Source organism: Mastigoproctus giganteus, chromosome 13, assembly GCF_048544385.1.
Source record: "Mastigoproctus giganteus isolate SK-2022 chromosome 13, ASM4854438v1, whole genome shotgun sequence".
NCBI lineage: Eukaryota > Metazoa > Arthropoda > Arachnida > Uropygi > Thelyphonidae > Mastigoproctus > Mastigoproctus giganteus.
This window is the reverse complement of record NC_143587.1, coordinates 101,639,130-101,666,102: the sequence shown is the minus strand read 5'-3', so window position 1 is coordinate 101,666,102 and position 26,973 is coordinate 101,639,130. Positions and strand designations below refer to the sequence as shown.

Here is a 26,973-nt window from a genome sequence, read left to right as displayed (position 1 = left end):
ATTAGAAAATTTAAATCTGGAAAATTAGCTATGTGGTTTTATCTGAAAATAATATAAAGAATATAATAAGCTTATTTGTATTCTATAAGTTTTGGATAAGGAGAATATTCCTAACAGAAACAGATTTTTGGATAACATAAATATGAATTTTTGCTGCCATCAGTGGGTAGCAAAAAAATGATGATGTGTGAGTAGGTTTCCTTGAAGTAAACTTACTCTAAGTTGTTCCAATAAAAAATTTACATAAATTAAAACTTATGTATTTAGTAAATTGTTGTTTAGCCAGTATTTACATATTATTTTAATTGTTTTAACCACTTTATTAATTGTTTTAACCACTTAATATGTAAACAGTATTTACATATTATTTATTATTTTAACCACTTGATTTAATGATTATTGAACATTTTATGTAGATAGAAAGTCTCAGAAATGAATTGAAAGTTAAAGAAAAAGTCAATTCAACAACTGAAGATGAAGTTTTGAATTTACAAAGGAAATTATCACAAAAAATAGCAGAATGTGAGAATGCAGAATCAGAACTATTCAAAAATAATAATCTGGTAATAGAAGCTTAGCTTTAAATAATTATAAAACTCATTTTTTGAAGTAGTATAAGTGTGGCTGTGCCTTTATTAACCTGAACTGATGGAATGTTTTGTTATAACACATTTTAGTTTTGTCATGAATGGTTCACTAGTTAAAATTAGTTATATATTTTTATCTGATGATATTTAAAGAATGTAATAAGATCCTTTAAATTTTGATAAGGAGAATATCATCTTCAAACTCCAGTTCGTTCTTCTTAACAGATTTTTGGATAATATATGTATGATGTTTTGCTGCCGTTGGTGGGTGTATATAGTATTTATGATGGTTGAGTATGTTTCCTTTCAGTAATTTACTCCAAGTTACTCTGGAACAGCCTTTGCTGGACTTATAGCAAATTTATTATTATTATTAATTATATGGTGCAGGGAAGCCTGAGGCTTATGGAGGGGGGGAGAAGAGAGAGAGAGAGAGAGAGAGAGTCACCAAGAAAGAAAGAGAAGAATGGTGATATTCAGCTCAGGAGACGTGAGCCCCTGGGGTTAAATCGATGATTATTGGGTATATTTGTTATTAATAATTACTAATTTATGAATTTTAATAGAATTGTTATCTAGTATATTTTTATTGTTTTAGTATTTTATTTATATATTTTATAATATTGTTTTATATTTCAATTACGAAGGGAATCAAAAAGTTTTTCCCGACTGTTTTCTACGTGTCTCAGGAAGTTGAGATTTGGAACAAAAATTACTCCTTTTCAGTGTAATCACCACCCAAAGTGACACATTTCTCCCATATTTTGTGGCACTTCCTTATGCCATTTTTTCAGCAGGTCTCACTTTGCTCTTTAAACCATGCTTCTGTTGCAGAAATTATCTTTGCATTGCCAAAAAATGATTTCCATGCGAAAATGAGTTCAGCTGCAGAAAGCGAAAAAATTTAGAAGGTGCCAAGTCAGTAGAATAAGGTGGGTGTGGCAAGATATGAACACCTAACTTTCAGGAAGATCAGTGGTTGCAACAACAGTGTGGACTGGTGCATTTTATTGAAGCAACAACACACCTTTGCTGAGCATTCCACATCACTTTTCCTTAATTGCCACATATAATTGCTTAAGTAAGTTGCTGTAGTAACATGCATTGATGGTGGTACCCTACTCAAGGTAATCTCTGAGAATAATGCCGATCTCATCCCAGAAAACTGACAGCAACACCTTCCCTATAGATGGTTGCACTCTGGCCTTTTTTGGAGTCGGTGATGATAGATGTTTCCATTACTTTGAAACCTGTTTTGTTTCTGGATCAAAGTGATGTATCTACAATTCATTCATAGTCACCAGTTGGGAAAAAAAACAGGCCAGGATTGCTGTGACACATGGCAATAAATTCAGGCAGAGCAGGCCTGTCTTTTTTCCTTTCTGGAGACATAAGCAAACAAGGAATCCATTGTACTGAGACCTTATTCATATTCAATTGTACTGAGACCTTATTCATATTCAAATCATTGTGAATTATGCTCTCCACTGATCCATAGCTTATCTCAGTCCTAGAAACTGTTTGTTTAATTGTTATTCAGCAGCCAATGAGGATCAATTTCCTTCATGAATTTGAGTGTGAAATGTGGATGGCCAGCCACTGCTCAATTTTTTCCATGAATTCAGCAGTGGGAAATGTGGATGGCCTCCCACTGCTTTCCTCATCATGGATGCTCTCCTGGCCACACTCGAACTGTCTCTGCCAGTGCCTTAAAACATTATACAATGGACAGATATCCCCCATAACCATAGACACGTCTTCATAAATAGTCCTTGGCTGTTTGCCTTGCAAAAATAGGAATTTGATAATGGATAGATATTCAACTTTATCCCTGATGACACTTTGTCACGTATTCAGCACTAGGAAAAGAAACAAGAATTAGAGTGATGAAATGTCTGGCATATATTATTAGATTAACAAGCAATACAGTTAGTAAAACATAATGTTCATAGAATACATGGAAGAAGGTCAGGGAAAACTTTTTGATACCCCTCATATATTTAAAATATATGTATTAATTGATGTACATTTTAACTTACATATTTCAATTTTAATAATTTGAGCATGCTAATTATATTTAATTATATTGAAAAAAAAAAAAAAAAAAAAAGAGAAAGGTCAACCACGGTTTTTTCTTATTCTTCTCCCCTTGACAAATATCACATTTCTGAGTATTCATTATATTTTGTTTCAGGGCGTGAAATTTGTTCCTCTTCACTGACCTCTCTCTCTTTCCAAAAATTTAGATGGGTATTCTATAATGTTAACTCAGACTGAAATTATGCACTATGCTACATTAATTCAAAACATATTCAGTTAATATAAACTGTGCATTATCTACTTGTGAAATCAAGTTCCAAACTGGAACTGCAGAAACCATTCGAGTGTTTCTGGCTGTCTTCTTTGAAACCTTTATTCTGCAAGAGTGATTTGAAATGCTGGCTCTCTGGGCATATATCTGTTTCCTGACTGGATGTAGAGCATCACTGCAATAAAAATCCTTTTTCTTAAAGTCTCCTCGATACCTGGGTTTTAAAATTAGAATTAGTATAATTAGCAGCAAAAGATGCAAGAAAGCAAGCTTATATAGCATCAACAAAAAAGCGCCTCCATAGCCAGGTGGGAAGGAGCAGCAGTACGTAGCACACGTTTCTTGATTTGATCGGGGTTCGAGCCGGGCACCACCAAATACGGAGGATGCGGAATGGTCGGGGAATGACCACCGCATATTCCTGGAGCAATATGGCCTTAGTTGCTAATGTTCCTAAAAACCAAATAACAACAACAGCAGCATCAACAAAACAACAACAACAAAAAAAAAATCCTATTTCAACTATCCATCCCCTCCAATAGTTTGTCTAGTTCTTCCTTGAATTTATTCAAACTGTACACTTCCACAACAACAGATGGAAGTTTGTTTCAACAATCAAAAACCCATAGCCAAACTTCTACACATCTATTCTGCAACCATCCTTCCTCAATTAGAATTTATGTCCCGTACTCTGTATAGTCTGAGTAAGAGAGAATCCCATTGGTATTGAGCTTACTTAATCCATTGAAAGCCTTAAATGCCTCAATTCAGATCACCTTGCAGGTGCGTAGTCTCCAGACGCTGCAATTTGCATCATCTGGAGACTATGTACTCAATCTCATTTTCCTTATTTGTACTCGTTCCAGCAGATCTATATCCTTCCTAAAATGAGGCCTCCAGACCTGTGTGCAGTACTCAAGATGTGACCTGACCACTGTCTTATACAATGGGATAATCACCTCATTATACACTAGCAAAATTAGTAGTAGTAATGACAAATTTGAATTGCCCTGGCAATCTGTCTGCATTGCGCTCAGAGAACTTCATAACTTACTGCACAATTACCTCCAGGTCTTTTTCAGTTTCCATTACTCTGAGTGTACTACCACACAGTTGATATATCATCACTCTGGAGTTACTAGTGGCCATATTCAGTGTTTGCATTTGTCGATGTTAAACTTCAATTGCGATTTTTAAGTCCATCCACCTAACTTTTCTAGGCAGTAGCATACTGTCATTAACTACCCTGCCAACTTTTGTATCATATGCAGACTTGGACATTAAGCCTGATATGTTTTCATCAATATCATTGATAAATATAGAAACCAACAATGGCCCAACACCGAACTCTAGCGGACTCCATTAATAACATTTAGTCCACTCTCTGTCTTCTCCAACTGAACCATCCCTTTATCCATAGCAGAAACTTGCCCTTAATGCTACACTGCTCCAATTTGTAGCAGTCTTTTATGTGCAACAATGTCAAAAGCTTTCCTGAAATTCGAGTATATGATATCAAAATTATTTTTTAAATCCAGTTCCTTTGTAACCACATCATAGTATCCAATCAAATTGGCCAGACAAGATTTTGCCTTAACAAACCTATGCTGTATAACTGTAGCCTTGTCTAGATGATCTTGTATTACTTCTTTAATCAATGACTTCATTATTTTCCCTGGAACAGAAGTTAAACTAACAGGTCTGTAATTACTCATGTCACCCTTTGATTCCCCTTTGTGAGTTGGGGATATATTTGCACATCTCCAGACTGTTGGGACCTTCCCTAAATCCAAGATTACTCTCATAATTATGGATAAGGGTTTGCTTACCTCCTTTGCTGCCTCCCTTAATATAATTGGATAGATCCCATCTGTGCCAAGTGCTTTTCTTATGTATAACTTCAACAACTTAGTTCCACTTTCCTCTCAGTTAATCACAAAATCATTTAGCTTCCTGCTAGATTAAACTTCTGGCCTCTACTTCCTCACAGAATTTCTTCATGTGTGAATGTAGATGCAGAATACTCATTCAGTTTGTCAGCTACCTGAGCAGGATCATCAGCAGTTGAGCTATCGATATCAAGTGGACCAATCTGATTCATCCCCTTCCTTCTACAGTTTACATAAGTAAAGAAGTCTTTGCTATTTTTCTTTGCATCCTTTGCCAATGATTTCTCGTAATATGCCTTCGCGTGCCTAAATTCCTTTGTGACTTGATTACAGACTATCTCATATTTACCGTATGCTTCTGTGTCACCTGATAATTTATATGCATCCCATTCATTTTTCTTCTCTGCCACGAGTCTCATTAATTCATCTGACATCCATTTAGGCGTAAAACTTGAACAGTATTTCTTAGTGGTATGAAAAGACTAATAGCTTCTGTGATTAATTCCTTGAATGCTTTCTATTTAGAATTTGCTGACGGTAACATCATCAGTTGGCCTCACTGTTTAGAATTTAAAAACTGTCTGAGATCACTTTACAAAAGCAGAAATCCTTCCTTTTACCCTTGATGGTAGTTACATCTTTAAGTACCTCCAACTGATTTGTAATGTTTTTAACCCCAGCGGCTCACATCTGGTGAGTATGGGCTTGGCACACCCATGGTCCTGAGTGTGCTTTCTACTTCTCTCTCTCTCTCTCTCTCTCTCTCTCTCTCTCTCTCTCACTCTCAAGGTAACTTGAGAATTTTTTTAGTGGTGGAACATAAGCCTCAGGCTTCCTTGCACCATATGGCTAATAATAATAATAATAAGTAAGTCCCACATCAATACACTGATGTGGGATTTCCTTACACTGTGATCACTGCCACCTAGTGGTTCTTTTATCTGCAGATTATTAATTCATGAATAATCACTGTTAATAATCAGCTCAAGAGTATTACCTTCTCTTTTTGCCCCTCTAACATGCTGTTGTAAAAATCAATCGACAAATAAATTTGCAAAAGCCTTGCTAGTTTGTGAGTGACAAGATCTAGTATGTGATTGACAACCCACAAATTCCACTCATTATCTGGAAAGTTAATTCTCATTATAAGACATTCTGATTTACTGGCCCACTGTATTTCTGTGTGCAGTTGTTTCGTTGAGGCGCCTCCATAGCCAGGTGGGCAGGAGCAGCAGTGCGTAGCACACACTTCTGGATTAGACCGGTGTTCGAGCCCGTCACCACCAAATACGGAGGATGCAGAGAAAGGTCAGGGAATGACCACCGCATGTCCCGGAGCAATATGGCCTTAGTTGCTAATGCTTTTAAAAAAAAAAACAAATAACAAATAACAAGTTGTTTCGTTTTCTCATCAGAGTCATTAGGCCTATAACACACTCCTATTCTCATTTTTGCTATCCCAGTGCTTATCTCACACCAAACTGACTCAAAAATGCACTGGCCACCCATGCCAGCTGTTTACACTGCCTTAGATTTTATGCTATTCTTAACTGAGAGCATAATCCCTACCCTTCCTTGTGCTGGATTTACATATAAGCTGAACAAGTTACAGCTTAGGGCCTTACATTACAAGAGGCCTCACTCCATCTTAAAAAATCCTTTTTTAATATTGTTACAGGTGATCTGTAAGAGAGAAGGGCTTCATACATGTTACAGCTTAGGGCCACAATAAGTTTAAATCCAGCCCTGCTCCTCTTTTATCCTGTTTGCATGCCCCAGGGGCCAATCTGGGGCAATGCTTGATCAGTAAGTGAATTGATTTTTTTGAAGTGAAATTGTTTGACTTTCACTTTGATATTTTTGTATTTATTGCTGTATGTTGTGACCAGTTTAGCAGTTCAACTTCCACCAACTTCCTTAATTTGGGGTGGGCAGTCGGTTTTCCCCTAGCTGGTTAAACTGGCAAAATTATTTTAGGTTACAGAGCCATTACACGTTAATATCTTTAATTCCATGCCCTGCGAGTGCATGTCCTGGGAACCATGATCCGTTAAACTTGGGTGTGGTTGTTTTTAATTATTCAGTATAGATTTCCTGAATATTTTAGTGATCCATTTAAGGTTATGCTGTGATTTTGGGCTCTCGGTCCTTTGGTAGATTTGTGAACTGAGATGGAGGTTTCCTCCAGTAAAGGTATCCCTAGGACTCCTCCAAGAGCTAGATAATCATCTCTTTCAAGCCTGCTGCAGAATCCTAAAGAATCTAAGAAAAGAAAGACAAGATCAAACAAACGTAAGGGGATAGTTCACTTTCAAAGAAGGACAAAACTGATGGAACAGATTCACAGCTCAGAAGTATGAATGGTTGAAATAAAAGAAAATGCAAAGCATTAGCATTAGTAGAGGCATAGGATGCAAGAAAGCAAGCTTATGCAGCATCAGCCAAAAAAAAAAAAAAAAAAAAAAAACGCTTCCACTTCACCCCTCCGTTTGTTCGAAATACCTATCCAGCTGAGCCTTAAATTTATTTAGGCGATCAACTTCCACAACAAGGGATGGAAGTCTGTTCAACCAACCAACTACCTGCTGGCTAAAGACAATAGTATGGAAAGATCCGAGTTTCCTATTTTTGAATATGTTAATGAAATACGTAACCAGCTGAAGTCCTGTTTGTTTGAATTCCATAGTAAAGTTCCCACAGCAGCAATGAGAGTCAGGGCAAGCTTTAGGGTAAGGCCAAGTAGGCACTGGCCTAGGGGAACTAAAGTTTAAAGGGCGATAATGCTGCCCCCTCCTCCCAAAAACAAAGCCTGCAAGAAAAATTTTGTGTATTTCATGTGTTAACATGTTAAAAACAAACAGTATTAAATTCAAAATTAAAACTTTTAGGAAATTAGTTTTACATATTTTTAAACAATATTTCAAAATGCCCTTCTACCATCTTAATTTGCAACTTCTAGTTTGATTTTTAGCTTGTGTTACAAAATATATCTTATGGTTTGAAAAATATACCTTATTTTCTCGAATATCCTCTCATGTATTTATTTATTTTCTCTAAAAAAAGGAAGTAAAATTTGGGCATATGTTTATTCGCGAATTTAATCCAGAACTTCAGACTTTCCTAATGTTAAGGCCTAACAAACAAATAAAAATGCAGCACTTTTATTAACATCAACGTTTTTACTAACAGTTTTTATTAACTTTAGCATTTTTATTCGCCCATCTGGCAATAGTTTAAAAGAAGTATTTTGTTTATTACCAATAATCATTAAAACTTTTATGTAGTGCAACATTCCGCTGCATAAAAAGTTATTTTCTCTATTGAAAATATGCATTCTTGTTTCCTAGCAATGTGCACGATTTATTCAATTATCAGAATAGTGCTTTTTGAGGGAATTGAAAGAGATATATAACAAGACTGATATTGTTTACTGTTCATTGAAAATGAAAGGTAAGGGAAAATGATCATTTGTCACCTTCCCTTACCCTTAATGGAAATTGTCTAGTCCATTTTGTGCAGCTCAAGTTTAATTCTAGGGTTGGTGTCCTTTATTGGTGAATCTAATGTAATGAGTATTAAAGGTAGGGGCAGTGCCACTTCCCCTATGAACAAAATAATAAGTATATTTTTATTGCCGTATGATTATTAAAGCTTAATGATTTCCTGGAACACTGCTGTAGTCCACCATTTAGAAAATCTTGTGAGTGCTTCTGTTCACAATTAATGGAAAACCGAAAATATTTCAAGAGGCAGAAAAAAAAAATAGGGGGAAAAAAAAATCGCAAATTGAGGTACTTGTCTATTAGCCTTCCACCAGTATAAATAATAATAATAATAATTATTAATAGTAATAAAAATTAATAAGTAAATAAACATCGTGAAAGTTGCTCCGAGGGACCTAGCTACCCCAAGGGTGGAGTTGCAGCTAAGGCAGATTGTTGCGCCATCTGGCATCACTCACAAGAACTACCACTGGACATAAGCTGAAGCTAAACAGGTCCACCTCCATAGATGGATGATGTCGCAGAGAAATATTAATGATAATGCATTGAGTGTGGCGATGCAGGATAAAGTGACTCGCGTTCAGGCCTTAGGCAGAGGGGTCGATTCGAAAAATCAGAGACAGTCTCCGAGGAAGACAGTGGAACAAGTGGTGCTGTTCCCCATGTGGCTACCACAAGAGAAGGGCAAGACCATCCAGCCCCACCAATTGGAAGTGCTTCCTGCACAACTGTGCTAGTGACCACCCAGGAAGGGAGAAAATGCCAGTGCATGAAGTGGAGCATCGAAATGAACACATCATGCTAGCATACTAGGAAATAATGGTCTCCAGCTTCGTTATTTCGTAGCATACTACGAAATAACGAAGCTGGAGACCGATATGACAATTTACAGGGCGAGACTACATACCAAGTGTCTGGAACCATTCCCGGATATTCATGTCACAGAACAGCGAATAGCAGACCAGAAAAGGAGCATCGTCACAAAGAACCTCATAGCTCCTGCAATCGTGGAAAAAAATCAAACAGGACATGAGCAATCAACTACAAGGGATAAAGAATATGGAACCAGAGGAGGAAGAGCAAGAAGAAATACAACCCACAGCAGCTGAAGTGGAGAGAGACTAGGTCATGGAGGACGAGTGGAAAAAGGCTGTGAAATATAACAGAATTCGAAGGAATGGATCCCACCAAGACTCATGTGATACCGAAGCAGAGGCCGAATAGAATCTTGTGGAGAGTCACAGACCACCTCAATTGGCACATAATATCCCATTACCTTGACAGCAATGGTGCAACACTGGAGGCCAGAAACATAGCCATGTATTGTGCTGTGGTAGCAGCCATGAGGATTAATGGAAGAGACCAGCAGCAGAAGAACTGATGTACAGAAGGAACCGCCAGCTTGGGAAAGAAGACTTCAGCAGAAGATAGAAGAATTAAGAGTCAAGATAGGCCAATTGATCCAGTACCAATGAGGCAATAGGAGTAAGAAATTAATTGGAAAAGTGAAGAGCATCCTCAAGAGAGACAGCATCTACAACAAACATGAACAAAAAATCAGCGAATAGGAGAGTACTTGTACACATTAAGCAGAACCGCCTTGCACTCAGCAAGAGACTGCACCAATGCAGAGAGAGCTCCCAGAGAAAAATAAATAACTGAATCTTCGATGAGGACCAAAGAGGCTTCTACAGGAGTCTCGGAGAAGACGGGAAAGAACGGAACGGACCACCCGAGCAGAAGACGATTGAGGAGTTCTGGGGAAACATATGGAGCAGGGAAGTAAGGCGAAACAGCTGAGCCCCCCCCTGGATAGAACTAGAATGCAAGAAACCCAAGGACATACAAGAAATGAGAGAGTGGGAGATTTGGGAAGAAGTAGTAAAACAGATGATCAAGAACGCTCACAATTGGTCAACCCCAGAAAAAGATAACGTCCACAACTACTGGTACAAGAAGCTCACTTGCACTCACAAGCACCTGACAGAGCAGTTCACGCAAATGATAAGGCACCCAGAAACAATCCCAAAGTTTATCACTCAAGGAATCACATATCTGAAGCCTAAAGATGAAGATACAAGAAACCCGGTGAATAGGCCAATTACCTGCCTCACAACAATGTACAAGATCCTGACCAGCTGCATAACCAGGAAGATATCAGACCACTTGGAGAGTCAGAACATTATGGCTGAACAGCAGAAAGGATGCAAGTGGCTGAGCAAAGGATGAATGGAGCAGTTAACCACAGGTGCTGCGTTTATGCAGCAAGCCTATAAAAGCGTCGCAACATGTACACAGCCTACACCGATTACCGCAAAGCCTTGTACTCTATGCCTCATAGCTGGCTAATAGAGGTGCTGAACATCTACAAAGTCAATCCGATAGTGACAAACTTCCTAGGAGAAACGATGGCGAAATGGAGTACCGCCATTAAGGTCGAAAACATCACAACCAGGCCAATCCCCATCAGGATAGGAATCTTTCAAGGAGATGCCCTGAGCCCATTGTGGTTCTGTCTAGCGCTTAACCTGCTATCCACCATGCTCAACAGTGGCAAGTACGGATATAACCTTAAAGAAGGAAGGTTTGTTTGTTTGTTGTTTGGAGCATTAGCAACTAAGGCCATATTGCTCCGGGATATGCGGTGGTCATTCCCTGACCTTTCCGCATCCTCTGTATTTGGTAGTCACGGCCTTGAACCCCGGTATAATCAAGAAGCGTGTGCTACGCACTGCTGCTCCTTCCCACCTGGCTACGGAGGTGCCAAAGAAGGAAGGAAGGAAGAACCTGTACACCCTCATCCACCTAATGTACATGGATGACATCAAGCTCTACGCTGGAACTGAGAAGCACCTCCAGCAACTACTCCAGATCACTGAAGAATTCAGCAATGATATTAGGATGGAATTTGGTCTAGACAAATGCAAGACCCATGGATTGCACCAGGGAAAATTAGTCAACCAAAACTACCAGCTGCAGATTGGTAAAGAGATCGAAGCCATGGCAGAGGGAGAGGCCTACAAATACTTGGGGATGATGCAGGCTCAGCAGTTACAACACAAGAAAATTAAGGCCTGCCTGACCGAAAAATACCATCAGCCACTCAGAAACCTGCTGAAAGCAAAGCTGAATGGAGGGAACACAGTTAAAGCCATAAACACCTATGCAGTCCCAGTGCTAACATACTCCTTCGGGGTCATAGATTGGACTAACACCGAGCTGGAGGATATCATGGGAAGACAAGGACAATGATGACCAAGAGCTGCCAACAGCACCTGAAATCTGCCATGGAGGGACTGACAATTGCCCGGAAAGAAGGAAGAGCCCTGATAGACCTCTTTGAGCAACAGAAGACAGCGATAATTAACCTGAAGGATTACTTCCAGAAACACACACCAGCACTCCAGCAGGCCATAAGGAAGATAGACAAGTGGTATACCCCACTCAACCTAAGCGAGGAGTCCCACCCCAACCAGGAGGCACAAATGAAGCTAGAAAGATGGGCAGAGGACACTCCATGGCAATGATATCCATCAAGATCACATAGATAAAACTGCTTCCAGTGCATGGCTCACGAGCGGAACCCTCTTCCCCGAGACTGAAGGATTCATGCTCGCCATCCAAGACCATGTAATCAACACCAGGAACTATAGAAAATACATCGCCAAGGAGCCGGGAGTGTTCGATGACACATGTCGACAAGCGGTATACCCCACCTGGCCTCAGAAACGATCCAACACATCACCTCGGAATGCAAGGTGATCATCCAGATTGAGTACACTCATAGACACGACCAAGTAGCCAGGATAATACATCAGAAGCTAGCAAGGAAATACCAGTTGATCGAAGAAAGTGTACCGTACTACAAGTACGAACCCCAGGCAGTACTAGAGACCTCAGCCCACAAGCTGTACTGGGACTGCGCGTAATAACGGGGTCATAGATTGGACTAACACCGAGCTGGAGGATATCATGATGAAGACAATCCCGCACAACAGACTGGACATAACCCTTGTGGACAAGAAGGAAAAGGCTACCTATCTGATTGACATAGCGGTACCTAACACTGGCAACCTGCAGAAAACCCATGGGGACAAAATCTGGAAGTACATGAACCTAAGACAGGAGATCAAAGAGATATGGCATATGCAAGAAATAATCATCCCGATCATCGTGTAAACCACAGATATGGTGCCTAAGACCCTACATAACAGCCTAGCAGCAATAGGTCTCCCAGTGATCACCTACAAGAAACTCCAGAAAGTCGCAATTCTGAACACCTGTAGGATAGAGAGTTCCTTGACCAACAGGAACACCAGACATAACAACAACCACCCTGTATACTTGGTAGCAATACTGTCACGAGGTGGAACCCCCAATCAGGGAGAAATAATGTAAGAGCAATAATAATAAGTTATTAGTAAGTCTAACCTAACCAGCTTACATTTTCTCTAACATACTCATAGGTTATATGTTAGACTTGTAACACTGGTGAGAGGACAGTAGACAAGTACTGCAAATAATTTTTTTTAATATTTTTATCTCTTAAAAAAGGGATGCGTTGCTTATTCAAGGGACCAGGTCGAAAAAATTTGGTATTGAGAACCAGCAGGGACTGAAACAATATTTCCTCCTACCCCTTCCCTAAGTTGCAGATCGTGGAGCAACTACCTTCTCCTCCACTGTAGACGGCAACTATGAATATGTACGCATATATTTTATATTTCACCTGCTTATTTTTTATTTTAATTCTTAGGTATTATCTCTTAGAAATGGTGTAGATGAATATGAAAAGAAAATAGCCTTACTGGAAGACAAGGTATGCTTAAATTATAATTATTTAAAATTTTTCAAAATTTTTTTAAAAATTATATATATATATCTATATATATATATATATATATATGACTGATGTTCTTTTTTAATATTTATTTGTAACAGATAAAAGATATGCAAATTGCAGTAATGCAGTCGGAAGCAGAAAAGAAACAGATTTCCGCTGAACACCTTGGTCAGATGAAGGGGGTCACACAAATCCTAGATCAAGTCCAGGTATGTGACTGTGGTAGCATTGTGCAGATGATAAATTTGAAAGTGATTCTAGTATACTGGGGTTTTTTAATTATCTGTTTTTGAATGTGCTGCAAATTAGCTGGTTTGAAGTTTTTCAATAAAAATTAGCTGTTTTTAAATTTTTTGCTGAAAACTTTCAATATAGTGGGACTGTTTTTCCTTGGATATATTGTGACTTTAGTTTATACTGTTATCATTCAGTTTTCTGATATCTGCAGCATAGTTTGTGCTGTGCGTTATCCTACCAAAATATTAAAGAATGAAATTAACAGTGAGCTGATCCATGCAGGAGCGGATTAAGGTCGGTTGAGGCCCCGGGCGCAGAAGAAAATATTGAGTGCCTCAATAATGTTTTATTTCCAATAAAATTTGAATATAATATATGTATAATATAATTAATAATAGCATAATAATAATCAAAAAGTTTTGAACTAATATGTTCAACTAATTTGTTGAGGTTTTGCGTGGAACCTTCAGAAGTCGGGGCCCAGGGCGCGCGCCCGCCGTTAAATCCGCCTCTGAATCCACCTTTAGTTTGATGCTATCAGAGATTTTGATGTGTAAACATCTTTGGCAGCACTTACTAAATTTTGGACAGTAGTAAAATCAATTTGCACTGCTTCTATTAGAATGACAAGATGCATGGTATTTCAGAGCCTGCTGCGAGCCATTGCGGTACAAGTAAACACATGGGTTGTGTTAGGGTAGCTAAGAATAGAAACAAGTGCGTGTACACCAATGCTAGGAGTTTAGTAAATAAATTTGATGAATTTGAGGTATTGCTCAAAACATCAAAGGCAGATATTGTTGGGATATCAGAGACGTGGTGTCACACAGATATAAGGGATGCAGAACTGCAATTTGGGGAGTACAACGTCTACAGAAAGGATAGACAGGATAGGAAGGGGGGGAGGGGTTATGCTATTAGTTAAGAAACACATAAAAACCAAGGAAGTGAAGCCAGTCGACATCGCCGGACAGTGCAGTGTTGAGTCAGTTTGGTGTGACATAAGCATTGGGAGATCAAAATTGAGAGTAGGAGTGTGCTATAGGCCTAATGACTCTGATGAGTATAATAAGGAACTGTACAGGGAAATAGAGTGGGCCAGTAAATCAGAGAGTCTTATAATGGGAGATTTTAATTTCCCAGATATTGACTGGAATTTGGGGGCTGGTTACTCACACACTAGCAGGGCTTTTGTGGATTTATTGGATGATTGTTTTCTACATCAGCATGTTCGGGAGGCAACTAGAGGGAGTAATACTCTTGATTTGATTATCAGCAGAGATTCTTCATGCATTAAGAATCTGCAGATAAATGAACCACTAGGTGGCAGTGATCACAGTGTGCTGAAGTGGGATTTACTCAAAGAGGTAACTACCATTAGGGGTAAAGGGAAGGGTTATTGCTTCCGTAAAGGCGACTACGATGGACTGAGACAGTATTTAAATTCTATACAGTGGGACTGATGATGTTACCAACAGCAAATTCAAAATGGGAAGCATTCAAAGAACTTATCTTGGAAGCTACTAGGCTTTACATACCAACTAAGAAATATTGTTCAAGGTTTAGGCCAAAATGGATGTCAGATGAACTAATGAGGCATATGGCAGAGAAGAAAAATGCATGAGATACTTACAAATTAACACATGACACAGAAGCCTATGATAGATACAAGTTGATATGCAACAAAGTTACAAAGGAGGTTAGGCAGGCGAAGGCAGATTACGAGAAATCCTTGGCAAGGGATGCAAAGAAAAACAGCAAAGAGTTCTTTACTTATGTAAACTCTAGAAGGAAGGGGATGAATCAGATTGGTCCACTTGATATTGATGGGTCAACTGTTGATGATTCTGATCAGGTAGCTAACAAACTAAATGAATATTTTGCATCGACATTCACACATGAGGAGTTATTCAGCAAGGGGAATGCCAGAGGTGTATTCAACTCTAGCAGTAAGCTACAGAATCTTGAAATAACTGGGAGTAAAGTGGAGGAGAAACTGTTGAAGATAAACACAAGAAAGGCACCCGGGGTGGATGGGATCTATCCAGTTATATTAAAGGAGGCAGCAAAGGAAGTAAGCAAACCCTTAGCCATAATTATGAGAGCTTCCTTGGACTCAGGGGAGGTACCCATAGACTGGAAATGTGCAAATGTGACCCCAATTCACAAAGGAGGATCAAAGGCTGACACAAGTAATTATAGACCTGTGAGCTTAACTTCTGTTCCAGGAAAATTAATGGAGGCACTGGTTAAAGAAGCACTGCAGGATCATTTCGACAAGACTTCAGTTATAGCTCAGACACAGCATGGTTTTGTTAAGGGGAAGTCTTGTGTGACCAACTTGATTGGATACTATGATGCAGTCACAAAAGAACTGGATGCAGGGAATAGCTTTGATATTATATACTTGGATCTTAGAAAGGCTTTTGATACTGTTGCACATGGAAGACTGCTACACAAATTGAGCAGTGTGACATTGGAGGCAAATTGCTGCTATGGATAAAGGGGTGGTTGAGGGGGAGAAGACAGAGAGTGGTAATCAATGGACACTGCTCATCGTGGACTAATGTTATTAGTGGAGTCCCTCAGGACTCAGTGTTGGGTCCATTATTGTTTTCTGTATTTATAAATGATATTGATGATGGTATATCAAGCTTAATGTCCAAGTTTGCAGATGATACAAAGGTTGGCAGGGTTGTCAAGGACACTACTGACACTATGCTGCTGCAACAGGATCTGGAAAGGTTGAGCAGATGGGCTGAGAGGTGGCAAATGAAGTTTAACATTGACAAATGTAAAGTACTACACATGGGAAACAGCAACCCCAGAGCAACGTATCAACTCTGTGGTACTACACTGACAGTGGTAGAGAATGAAAGGGACTTGGGGGTGGTTGTGCAGGCAGATATGAAGTTCTCTGAGCAGTGCAGACGGGCTGCAAGAGTAGCTCATGGAGTATTGTCAATGATATACAGGAATTTTTCCAGCAGGGATAAGGAGGTGATTATTCCATTGTATAAGGCAATGGTCAGGCCACACCTAGAGTACTGTATACAGGTCTGGAGGCCTCATTTCAAGAATAATGTAGAGCTGCTGGAACGAGTACAGAGAAGGGCAACAAGATTAGTGAATGGAACAAAGGGGTGCTCTTACGAAGAAAGGCTTAAGTTTTGCAAATTACAGTGTCTGGAGACTAGGCACCAGCGAGGTGATCTGATAGAGGTGTATAAAGCCTTGAATGGTTTAAGCATGCTCAATGCTGATGGGATTCTTCCTCTAGCTCAGAAAAATCACCTGAGAGGGCATAAATTCAAATTGAGGAAGGACAGATGTCGGATAGATGTGCGGAAATTTGCCTTTAGCCAGTGGGTGGTTGGTTGGTGGAACAGACTTCCATCCCTTGTGGTGGAGGTTGATAGCCTAAATAAGTTTAAGGCTCAGCTGGACAGGTATTTTGAACGAACAGAGGGGTGAAGTGGAAGTGGGTTTTTTTTTTTTTTTTTGGCTGATGCTGCATAAGCTTGCTTTCTTGCATCAAATGCCTCTACTAATGCTAATGCTAATTTGTTATGATTTTGCGACGCGGAAATGACATTTCCGGGAGACATTAGTGGGAGACAAACAAGCTACATGTCTTCTTCTTCTTCTGATGGTTGATTGAACACACTGAGGTGGGCAGCAGACAAACGTTTGTTTATTACCAGTCCGACGAGCGGTAAGTTTAACGCGCGATTCAAATCTTTTTCAACTTTCACATAAAAAAAAAAGAAGAAAGATCATGTTAACTGGAAATTTGTATCGTATAATCGTATAAAGTGAAAAGTGGTATATTTTTTTCAAATAGCAGTAACTGAAAAACGCTGCGTTAATCGAACTCGCTTTATGCGAGGCTTTTTTTTGTAAAAAAAAATAGGTGCCAGTTCTCATTCTTTGCTATCAGGAAAAATTAAAAATTAAAAGGATATTAAAAGTACTCTTAAATTTTTTATCCCCTGATATTGTTACTTTAGTAGTGATTTTGGAATAAGAACAACAAATTTAGTATATTAATACAGTTTATTAAGCATAAATTTATTACTCAAGTATATAAAAAATAAGTAAATAAAATAAATAAATTTTCTGTTTATAATCCGGGACGACCAAACGGTCAGAGGAGTTCACAAGATAGAAAGAATACAAGAAACAGTACCGTATTTAGCAGTCACGGGCTTGAACCCCGGTCACTCAAGGCACGTGTACATATGCACCCATACGTGCCTGACCACTAGGCTACGGTGGCCTTTGAGTCTGCCAACTGTTGAGTGCCGGGCACTCAGGATGAAGGGTCCATAGTCACAAATGGCCGTTAGTGTAGTATCTCAGATAGCTTTATGGTAACTGAAAAGTTTCTAGTACCCCGTCTTGGCCTAAAACTGAGGAACTAACGAAAATGTTGTCTATTTGAGTCTTTCCAGTTGTTGTGAATGACAAGGGTGGGAGAAGCGATTAAAGTCTTGGGGGAAAGCGACTGGCAGGTGAGGGCCATGCATGACTCCGTACAGGTGCCTCCCCACCACCACCGCCTCAACACTTGCTCTCTGAGTACCTCCTTTCCGGGACAATCCCAGCTTTGAAAATTGTTAAAAAATGCTTCTCGTCGCAAATTTTATAAATGACCTTTATAGAATTATTAACTAACTATTTAACAGCCTTTTTTGTCACCAAAAGGAGAGTTACTTAGTACAAATAATCGAAGTGCAATAAATTTTTTTTTTTTTTTTAATTTTAACACAAAAAGTAAATGATACATTTCAATCGGAATAGTTTTCCCTTGATAAGCATTGAATAACGCATAGCTAATGTGATTTTTAAATTTTTAGCTCCATTAGGGACGGAAATAGAGGGGTGGACACGAAAATTACTCAAATTTTCCTGTCTTGCACCGCCATTTTTAATTTTAAAAATATTTAAAAATTATATTTTAAACCTACTAGTTGAGCTCTTTACAACGGTATATAATAAGCTATAGGTTGTCGACATTTTGTCCCCTCCACATTTTACCCCCTTTCTCAGACAAATTTTTGTCAACAATGATCACTATGGAATTATGTTGGCCCACATGATGTACAAACCCATGCAAAATTTCAAGTCAATAGGTTAAGTGGTTCCAGAGAATGAATGCTGTGACAGACGGACGGACAGACAGACAACCGAGTGACATTATAAGGGTCCTTCGTTAGACTACAGACCCTAAAAATAATAAGTAAAAATAAATAACAAGTAAAAATAATTTCATAATAAATTTTTTGTAGAATATTCCATATTTTTATTAAGTTTTCATCCGACACCCTATGCCGACTTCTTTTCTCTTTTTTCTTTTCTCTTTGTGTCTCTTTTGCTTAATGACGTTTCCGAAGCAGCCACGAATCGACATATTTTGCTCGGTCGAAGCGGGTCAGCGGTGGGCCGGCAATTTTAAGAAACAGTAGTGAAGAAACCGTTTTTGTCATCAACGAAGCTCTCTTTGGGCTGGCGATCAGATTCATTTGTGAAAATCCTCTTTCACATTCACTGATGAATGTGAAAGAGGATTTTCACATTCATCAGTGAATGTGAAAGGTACGAAAGGTACGTGACGGACGCTCTGAGTACGATACTCAGAGCGTCCATCAAATGCTTCAGTTCTTCCGGAACCATCAATTAGGTATTCTGAAAATCCATGAATTGTATCTCTTTCATTTAACTGTCATTTTGTTATTGAATTTTCTAACTTTGTTTTCACCAAATGCCAACAACCATGTTTAGAAGGTTTTAATACCTTCGTTTTCCTTCTCTCGCCATCGGTATTGTCACTAGTTCTTAAATTTGATATTTTTCTTTTCTTGTTTTTTTTTTTTGAAACTGTCCAAAATGTCAGTGTCATTCGGATATTCAGCTACTGTGACTTTGTAAACGGAAATAGAGAAAATTTACAGAAAAATATGGATAACGCACTTCCTCGAAACAACAGATGATTATTTGTCGAAGTAAAAGAATATCACTCCTCCTAATTCTCGAACGGGGCCCTTACAGTTGATTCACAGTGGTGTCCAACCTACGGCTCGCCCGGAAAGTGAACTAAAACAGCATTTTAAAATTTGTTAATTATCAAAAAAATCTCAGTAAATGTAATTGTGTATTGTACTTAATAAAATTTTCGAATATTTTCAATTTTACTTTTACAAGCAACAAGATATGGAAAATGTAACACATTAAATAAATCTAACTTTGAATTTTTTTTGAATATGGCCCCTGTATGGGAAACGTTTGGACACCACCGCAGTAGAAGGTGGACCAGAGCCCATTGGGAATAACCCTTGATCTGCTCACTGTTGACCAGCGCGACTTCACCGTATGTGGGACACGTGGCCGGATAGATTTTACCAGGTACCACTAAGTTGTACAATGGTAATCCCTTTACCTCTCTTAATTCGTGCAGCATGAATTGCCTGAAGGCCAGAAATGCGAACAGTGCGTACCAAGTTAATTCTATCCTAATCCGTTCGCTATAATAAAATTTTATTCGCTCAACGAAAAGAATTTTAAATATAACTTCCAAGGGGAATTCAAAATAATTCGCTATAAAAGGTTAAACAGAGGACCGACTGAGTAATTTAGAATTATAAAAATGGTTATACAGTTTTATACAGAAAATATCTTAACAATAAGCAGTGAAAAATGCAAATTTAGTTAAATAATTTTAAACTTATTTGAATAGTAAGGTGTAAGGTATATTGTTGTCATGCGGCACCATGTCCTGTTAGCAGGAAGGTCGCGTGGAGTCCCGGCCTGAACCATGCTGGAGCCATTGGATAGAGTTTTCCAACATTGGGGAAGAATCGTTTGGTGACTTCTCCCTTTGGGGAATTCTCCCATCTGGTTTGCCAGGTTTTGTATGAGGTGATTTATAAGTCTCTCTTTCTCAGTCAAATGGTTTGTGGAAGGATCTGTGTCAAAGCCGGCGTAGGTACAGACTCTTCCCTTGGAGAATTCATATAATACTCCACATTTAGCTACTTCGATACCTAAAATATCTATAGGTATGGTTCCCGCCAGCACTTGCAACATGTGGGTGCTAACTGTGCTGCAGGCCCGGGTTATAGCTAGCAGCATGGCTCTATCGATAGAGTCGAGGATTCTACGATTTACAGCCATGGTGACTTTGGGGTGCCATGCTCCGGAAGCATAGGTAGCTATCGGCAGGAAGGCGGCTTTGTAAAACAGCTTGAGGGTCTTCTTTTTCAATTCCCAGACCCTTTTTGCGACTCTGGTAACAAGGGCTGTATAGCCCCTTATCTTCTTACGGATGTATTTCAAGTGTGCCTGGAAGGAGAGAGTAGGGTACAGTATTACTCCCAGGTATCTAAGTTCCGTGGACAGTCGTAGAGTGATACCATCAATCTTAATCTGTGGGGGACCACCTGTAATCTAGGGCACCCTTGAGGAGCATGGAGTCCGTTTTGGTTGCAGATTTCCTAAGGAAGTGGATATTGGTCCACTCTTGTATCTTTAAGGGCATGATTTGCCTCTCTTTCCAGCAGGATTCTTCTGTTTGCCTCTATCATCAGGATAAGTTCGTCTGCAAAGGCTTGTGAAGACTCCTCTCCAATATCGGTATTTAGGAATTCATCCAAGACGATGTTCCATAACGTGGGTCCTAAAACGGAGCCTTGTGGACAGCCTCTGTTGATTTTTCTGGTGAGTATTTTATATTGTTATTGTTATTTTTGGTTTTTAGGAGCATTAGCAACTAAGGCCATATTGCTCCGGGAAATGCGGTGGTCATTCCCTGACCTTTCCGCATCCTCCATATTTGGTGTGACAGGCTCGAACCCCGGTCTAATCAAGAAGCGTGTGCTACACACTGCTGCTCCTTCCCACCTGGCTACAGAGGCGCCACGTATTTTATATGGAGCATTCACCATGATGAGTCTACTGGAGAGGTTGCTTTGGATTACTCGATAGAGGTTGCCTGGCATTCCACTCCGGAGCCGGACCAGGATGCTCGGCCACCAAAGGGTGTCCAACGCCCCAACGAAGTCAGTAGAGATAGCCAGGAAGTATTTGTTTTCTGTGGCAACTGCATGTGCAAGGAGGTTCTTCAGGGCATCTACAGTTTACGTTCCCGGTCTAAAGCCATACTGGTTTGGGGACATTAGGTTTGCCTGTAGGTAGTGAGCCTGTATTCTGGTTAACAGGAGTCGTTCCAAGAGTTTACTGCATACTGTTAGTAGGGCTATTCGTCTGTAGTAAGTCAGTTGGTCTGTTGGTTTTGTCGGGTTTTTAATATGAGTTTAATATTTCCTTTTTTCCAGTTCTTCGGACAGGTCCCAGTTTGGAGACATAGATTGAAGAGGTTCGGTAGTATATCGGGGGTTATCTCCACCACCTTCCCGATGATTTCCGGCTCCAAGAAGTTCGGACCCGGACATTTCTTACTTTTAATAAGGTGTGCAGCCGCTTGTAATTCCTCTATTGTGAAATCCGATTTCCTGTCTACTGTTCCATAGTGGTCATTCTCTGTGCACATCTTGATTTGTTGGGGTGTCTGCGAATCTACATGAGGGTGGAAGGTTGCATCCAAAATATTATTGACAGATGCCTCCCAAGAAATGGTAGCATCTCCCTGTGGTGTTATTGTGGTTGAAATGACCTCTCCCCTTTGGAGTTTATTAGTAGTTACTTTGCATACCACCCCCCAGTGGTTAGTGTTGCCAGTGGTTGCGACCAGATTTTCCCACGAGAGTTGTTTACTTCTGCGTATGAGCAAGGTGTACTGGTTTCTGGCCTCCTTGTAGATTTCCCGCCGTGCATCCACTTCAGGGGCAGGCCAGGAGCGTCTGGCTCTCTGGAATGGTTTTCGTTTGTCCTGGACTTCTCTTCAGAGCCTCTGGAGCTCCGGATTCCAACATGGTGCAGCACGTGAGGCAGGTTTTCTTCGTTTTATGACAGCATTCAGTGCTTTAGTGATGATCGCTGTGACTGTTTTTTTGGAGTTGGTCAGGGTCTTGGTTTGAATTGCAGCTTGCTGTGTATTTTTTTCTGCTATTAGAGTGTCTCTGAATTGGTTCCAGTTTGCAGGGTTCAGTGCCTATCTGTGCAGCATTTTTCTCTCAGGATATTATCTCTGATGAGTTGAAAGGTCAGGACCCTGTGGTCGGACGTGGTCTCCAGGCATCCTGAACTGTCCAGTCTGTTATATTGCCAGCAATGTTCCTAGTGGCATGGAGACATCGATGGTTAATTCCCATCGTAGGTTGCAGTAAGTCGGTAGTTGATTAGGTTGGTTTAGCACTGTTATCGTTGATGTAGCTAGGAATTCCTCCAGGCGCTGCCCGTTCCTTTTCCCCTGCCTATCCGGGGTATGACTGTACCAAGCTGGTGACCTGCATTTGACGTCCGCTCCTATTATTAGTTTCTGGTCGGGGAGAATATGTGTTACACGTTCTAGGTACCTTGTAGCCATTGTTATGTCCTCTCCAGGGCGGCAATAAAGGGCTACGACGTAGAAGGCTCTCAGTGCTGAGATAAGATGTGCATAGACTGCCCAGATATGACAGTTACCACGGATCCTGGTAACTGTCATATCTGGGTTTCTGACCACAATAGCGGCCCAGGGGATTTCATTTTCAGGCTGTATGATCTTGTATTGGAGAGGGTATCCCCTTACTTGATTGGCGTCTGCGTATGGTTCTTGGAGTATGAAGATATCTATATTTTCGTCGTCGGCTTTCATCCTGACCTGGTCGGCCACTGCCCTGGTTCTATGAGCGTTTAGCTGGAAGAATTTGATTACTTTAGTGTTGAATTGTTTATGGTGTGGTGCCATAATCTGTTCTGGATTGGCGAATCTATTGTATTTTTGGTATATGGGACACATGCTGTCTCTGAGGGAATGGGAGGCATCCATTTTCTGACTTCTGCAGTTAGCACAAACGGCGTCTGTGCTCTTATTTGGGGTTAAAGTTGTGGCCCTTGCCAGCGCAGTGGCCGCAGGTTCACACAGCCTGGGAGCATGTGTGCGACGTGTTTCCGAACTTGCAGCAGTTGTAGCATTTGATTTATAAGTATTTGCCAAACTACCAGGCTCAGTTCTACAGACCAGTTGACTGTGCTCGAGGACTTGGTCTTGATGGTGTGCCTGGGTGTCACATGATCATTTAGATTTTGATCTGGCAAATGTTTGGACAGATTTCTGTCAAACAATTCTCTTGCGTCCTCCTCGGGTTTGATATCCTTATGTAGGTCGTATATAAGGATGGAGGGCCCCTTCCTTCTTGGGGGTTCAGCTCTGAGCCCCAGGGTTGCGATCCTGGGGTTGGCAATTATTTCCTCTGTGGTCTTTGTTTCGATGACCACGCCTGAATTCCATGTCTTTCGCACCGATTTGAATAGTAGGTAAACGTGAAAATAATATACGGAATATTACAAATTTCAAAGTGCAGTGCATCTAAATGTCACTGTTAATAAAGGTGCCGGTACGCCGCACCATCCCAAAGAAAGCACTGTATAATATATATACCGGCATACATAACAACTGTTTCATATCGGGCGAGAATAAACTGATATGCAGCAAACATAACTCTACAAATGAAGTTAGCTCTGATTTCCTTTTTGCTATGGGGATTTCTTCAGAACATTCATTGCTAAAAATAATTTGAACTTTAAAGTCATTAACATTTTAATAAATTTCTGCGCCAATGCTTATATTCGCTTTCTTCGCTTACTGTTTACTGTTTTTCCTTTTGATACAGGATACAAATACATATTCTTTTAGTATGATATGTAGGCTAGACCAACTTTGATGCACTTCCAGACATTCGGCCTTTATTTTAAAGAGTTCTGATTGTTGAAAAACGATTTTTTCTTTTTTAAACATATGAAGTACAGTAAGCTATCTATTCTTTCATTATAGAACATGGGCTTTGGCTTTGCATGGTTTACATAAAATTAAAATCATACACAAAATATTACAAATTAAAAGTGATAAAACAACACCTTTCAAAGTAAAGGAGGCGGTAGCCTTTTCTAGGTTTCCTTAGTGGCACATACTTAAATAACATGAGCAGGATCACGGCATGTGTTACTATAGGGGCATTGGAGTTATTCTCCACACGTGCACGGAGACCAGAAATGGCTCGGGAGCGTACCAGGCAAAACAGTTAATCCTCTCCAAGAATAGGCCGCCGTAGCCTAGTGCAGTGTTTCTCAATCTTTTTACTCTCGTGGCACATTTTCCAAAGAAGAAAAATTTCGCGGCACACCTACGTAGTCATAGAAGAAGAAATTTCTAAATTAAATAAATAGAACAAAAAATAATATTAACAATTTTTTTATTTATACTTATATTATATTTGTGTTATGCAAACAATTCTTACAACCAAAATAAAATATTCGGACAATGATGTTAAAATAAAAACAACGCTAGTTTTTTTTTTAACATTTCGCGGCACACCCTTTGAGAAACACTGGCCTAGTGGTTAGGCGCGCGAGTGCATAAGTACACGTGCCTTGAGTGACCGGGGTTCAAGCCCGTGACTGCTGAATACGGTGCTGTTTCTTGTATTCTGTCTATCTTTGAACTCCTCTGACCTACTGCTGAATACGGTGCTGTTTCTTGTATTCTGTCTATCTTTGAACTCCTCTGACCTTTTGGTCGTCCCGGAGCATAAACAGAAAATTTAATTATTTATTTTAATTACGTTTTCAGATAAGAGTTGAGTATGGACTCCCCTATCTGTATTGATGGTATTATGTTCCGAAGAACAAATCCGTTAGCTCTCGAGCCATTTCCGGTTCCAATACCTATACGAACGATCAATGATGACGATCAACCTGGAGAAATTTGGTGGTTCTCTTCCTAGAAGTGTTCAGCAACAGCAAGATTTCCCATAGTCTGCGGTCTCTATTGCTCTAGTACATTCTCCCATACGATCTTAAAACAATATTCTGTCTTTATGTTCTGTCTCTTCAGTATAACACTTCTGACAGACAATTCAGACATTTGATGCTGTAGCACACGCTCTTTTAGTAGACCGGGGTTCGAGCTCCCTGACTGCTAAATACGGTTGATCTGCCAACCCGCACTGGACCAGCGCGGCTGATTAAGGTCCTTTTCTCTCAACATGAATCATTGGAGGGGCTTCCAGCCTGCAGTGGATTAATAATGGCTGCATTTTACCTTTTTATCCTCGATAGGTCCAGGATTCTTTACCTTTGACGCGACTGTGTGCAGTTTCTGTCCCAGTAGCAGCACACAGCGTGTGGGACAAGAGCGGAATATTCTAAAGATCCACTCTTTTAGCCTGTATGGTATTTAATGTATGCAGTAGCAGCGGTGAGAAGGCCTCTCTTTTTCCGCATTCAATTTCTCGAATATATTCGAGAAGTTGAAAAATATACAGACTGAATTTGTGAATTGTACTTACATGGATGAGGGTTAACCTACTTTTAAGGTTAATCCTTCTGAAGCACGTGCGCGTACACACACACACACACTGCTGACAATGGTATATGTACCTGTCATACTCTGTTTTCGTAATTGCTAAAGGCTGCTCCGTCACATTTTATTTAATTGTTACCTAACTTCCAATATTTCTTCAAAAGATTTTTGCCATTTTTCATTTTTAAGTACTGTACTGTATAGAGAACAGTAAAAAAATTACAGGGAAGCATATGTCAAGAGCTGAAAGGTAAAGCGTGTTTTACCTTTGACACGACTTTGAACCTTAGTCGTGTAACGTCAAACGGTACCACGGGTTTCTCCCATTTCTGAGTGATATATATTGTTTTGTAATACAAAACAGTGTAAAGTTCAGAGATTTAAAAGTATATGGTTATTGTTTACGTGTAGTGTTATGTACCGTTTTTCCTCTGGCCATTTAGCCGCCAGACTCTTGCGGAGGTTCGACGTTGCCCACACTTCGCCCCGTGCATTCAGACCAGGTACACCAGTAGTTTAAGATAGCCACTCTGGCAGATCCTGTCACCTAATTTCCTGAGATTTCAGTGGCTAGGACCAAAAAAAAAGGAAACGCATACGTGGAGTGATCACGGCAAGGATAGCGCTAGAATTTGTGGGGCCGAAAGTTTTGTGGGCAAAGCAATTTGGGTGTAGTTAAATGTGGACATGTAGGGCGTTTGCTGGCATACAGACAGGGTGGGGGAGAGACTGAAGGCTGTGGAAAAAGAGGTAGAAATATGGGGACAATAGAGAAAGCAACTCCAGAGAGTCAGTGCGGCAGGCCCATGCCTCACCAGGCGAAAGCAGCGGACGACCATGGGAGGGGGAGACAGGGGACTGTCTCTCCCCACCTTAAAACGTTTGTTTTTGAGATTTTCCTCCTATACGTTTAGAAAATTCACAGTTGTGACCAATTGTTTTAAATGTTTGGGATATGGCCACTCTGCCCAGTACTGTAGCCATAAAACAAAGTCATGTGGTCATTGTGCTGACTGTCAGCGCAGGGACCAACATCCAAATTGTGTTAACTGTAAGCGTAGAGGTCGTGACTATGAATACTCTGTAAAAGATGTATAATGTCCACAATATGTTAAAGCCCTTGAATTAGCAAGTAGGCGCATA

General features: G+C 40.0%; 1 protein-coding gene across 1 annotated transcript in view; it reads left to right on the top strand.

Annotated features, from left to right (window-relative positions):
• Window positions 1–257: 257 nt before the first annotated feature.
• The window catches only part of LOC150076309 (uncharacterized), a 253,715-nt gene continuing 226,999 nt past the window's right edge, over window positions 258–26,973 (top strand). The window contains exons 1-4 of the mRNA XM_090387315.1: window positions 258–266; window positions 417–563; window positions 13,047–13,109; window positions 13,232–13,342. Of these exons, the coding sequence (XP_090243441.1) occupies window positions 258–266; window positions 417–563; window positions 13,047–13,109; window positions 13,232–13,342 (330 nt within the window). The remainder of the gene's footprint in view (window positions 267–416; window positions 564–13,046; window positions 13,110–13,231; window positions 13,343–26,973) is intronic.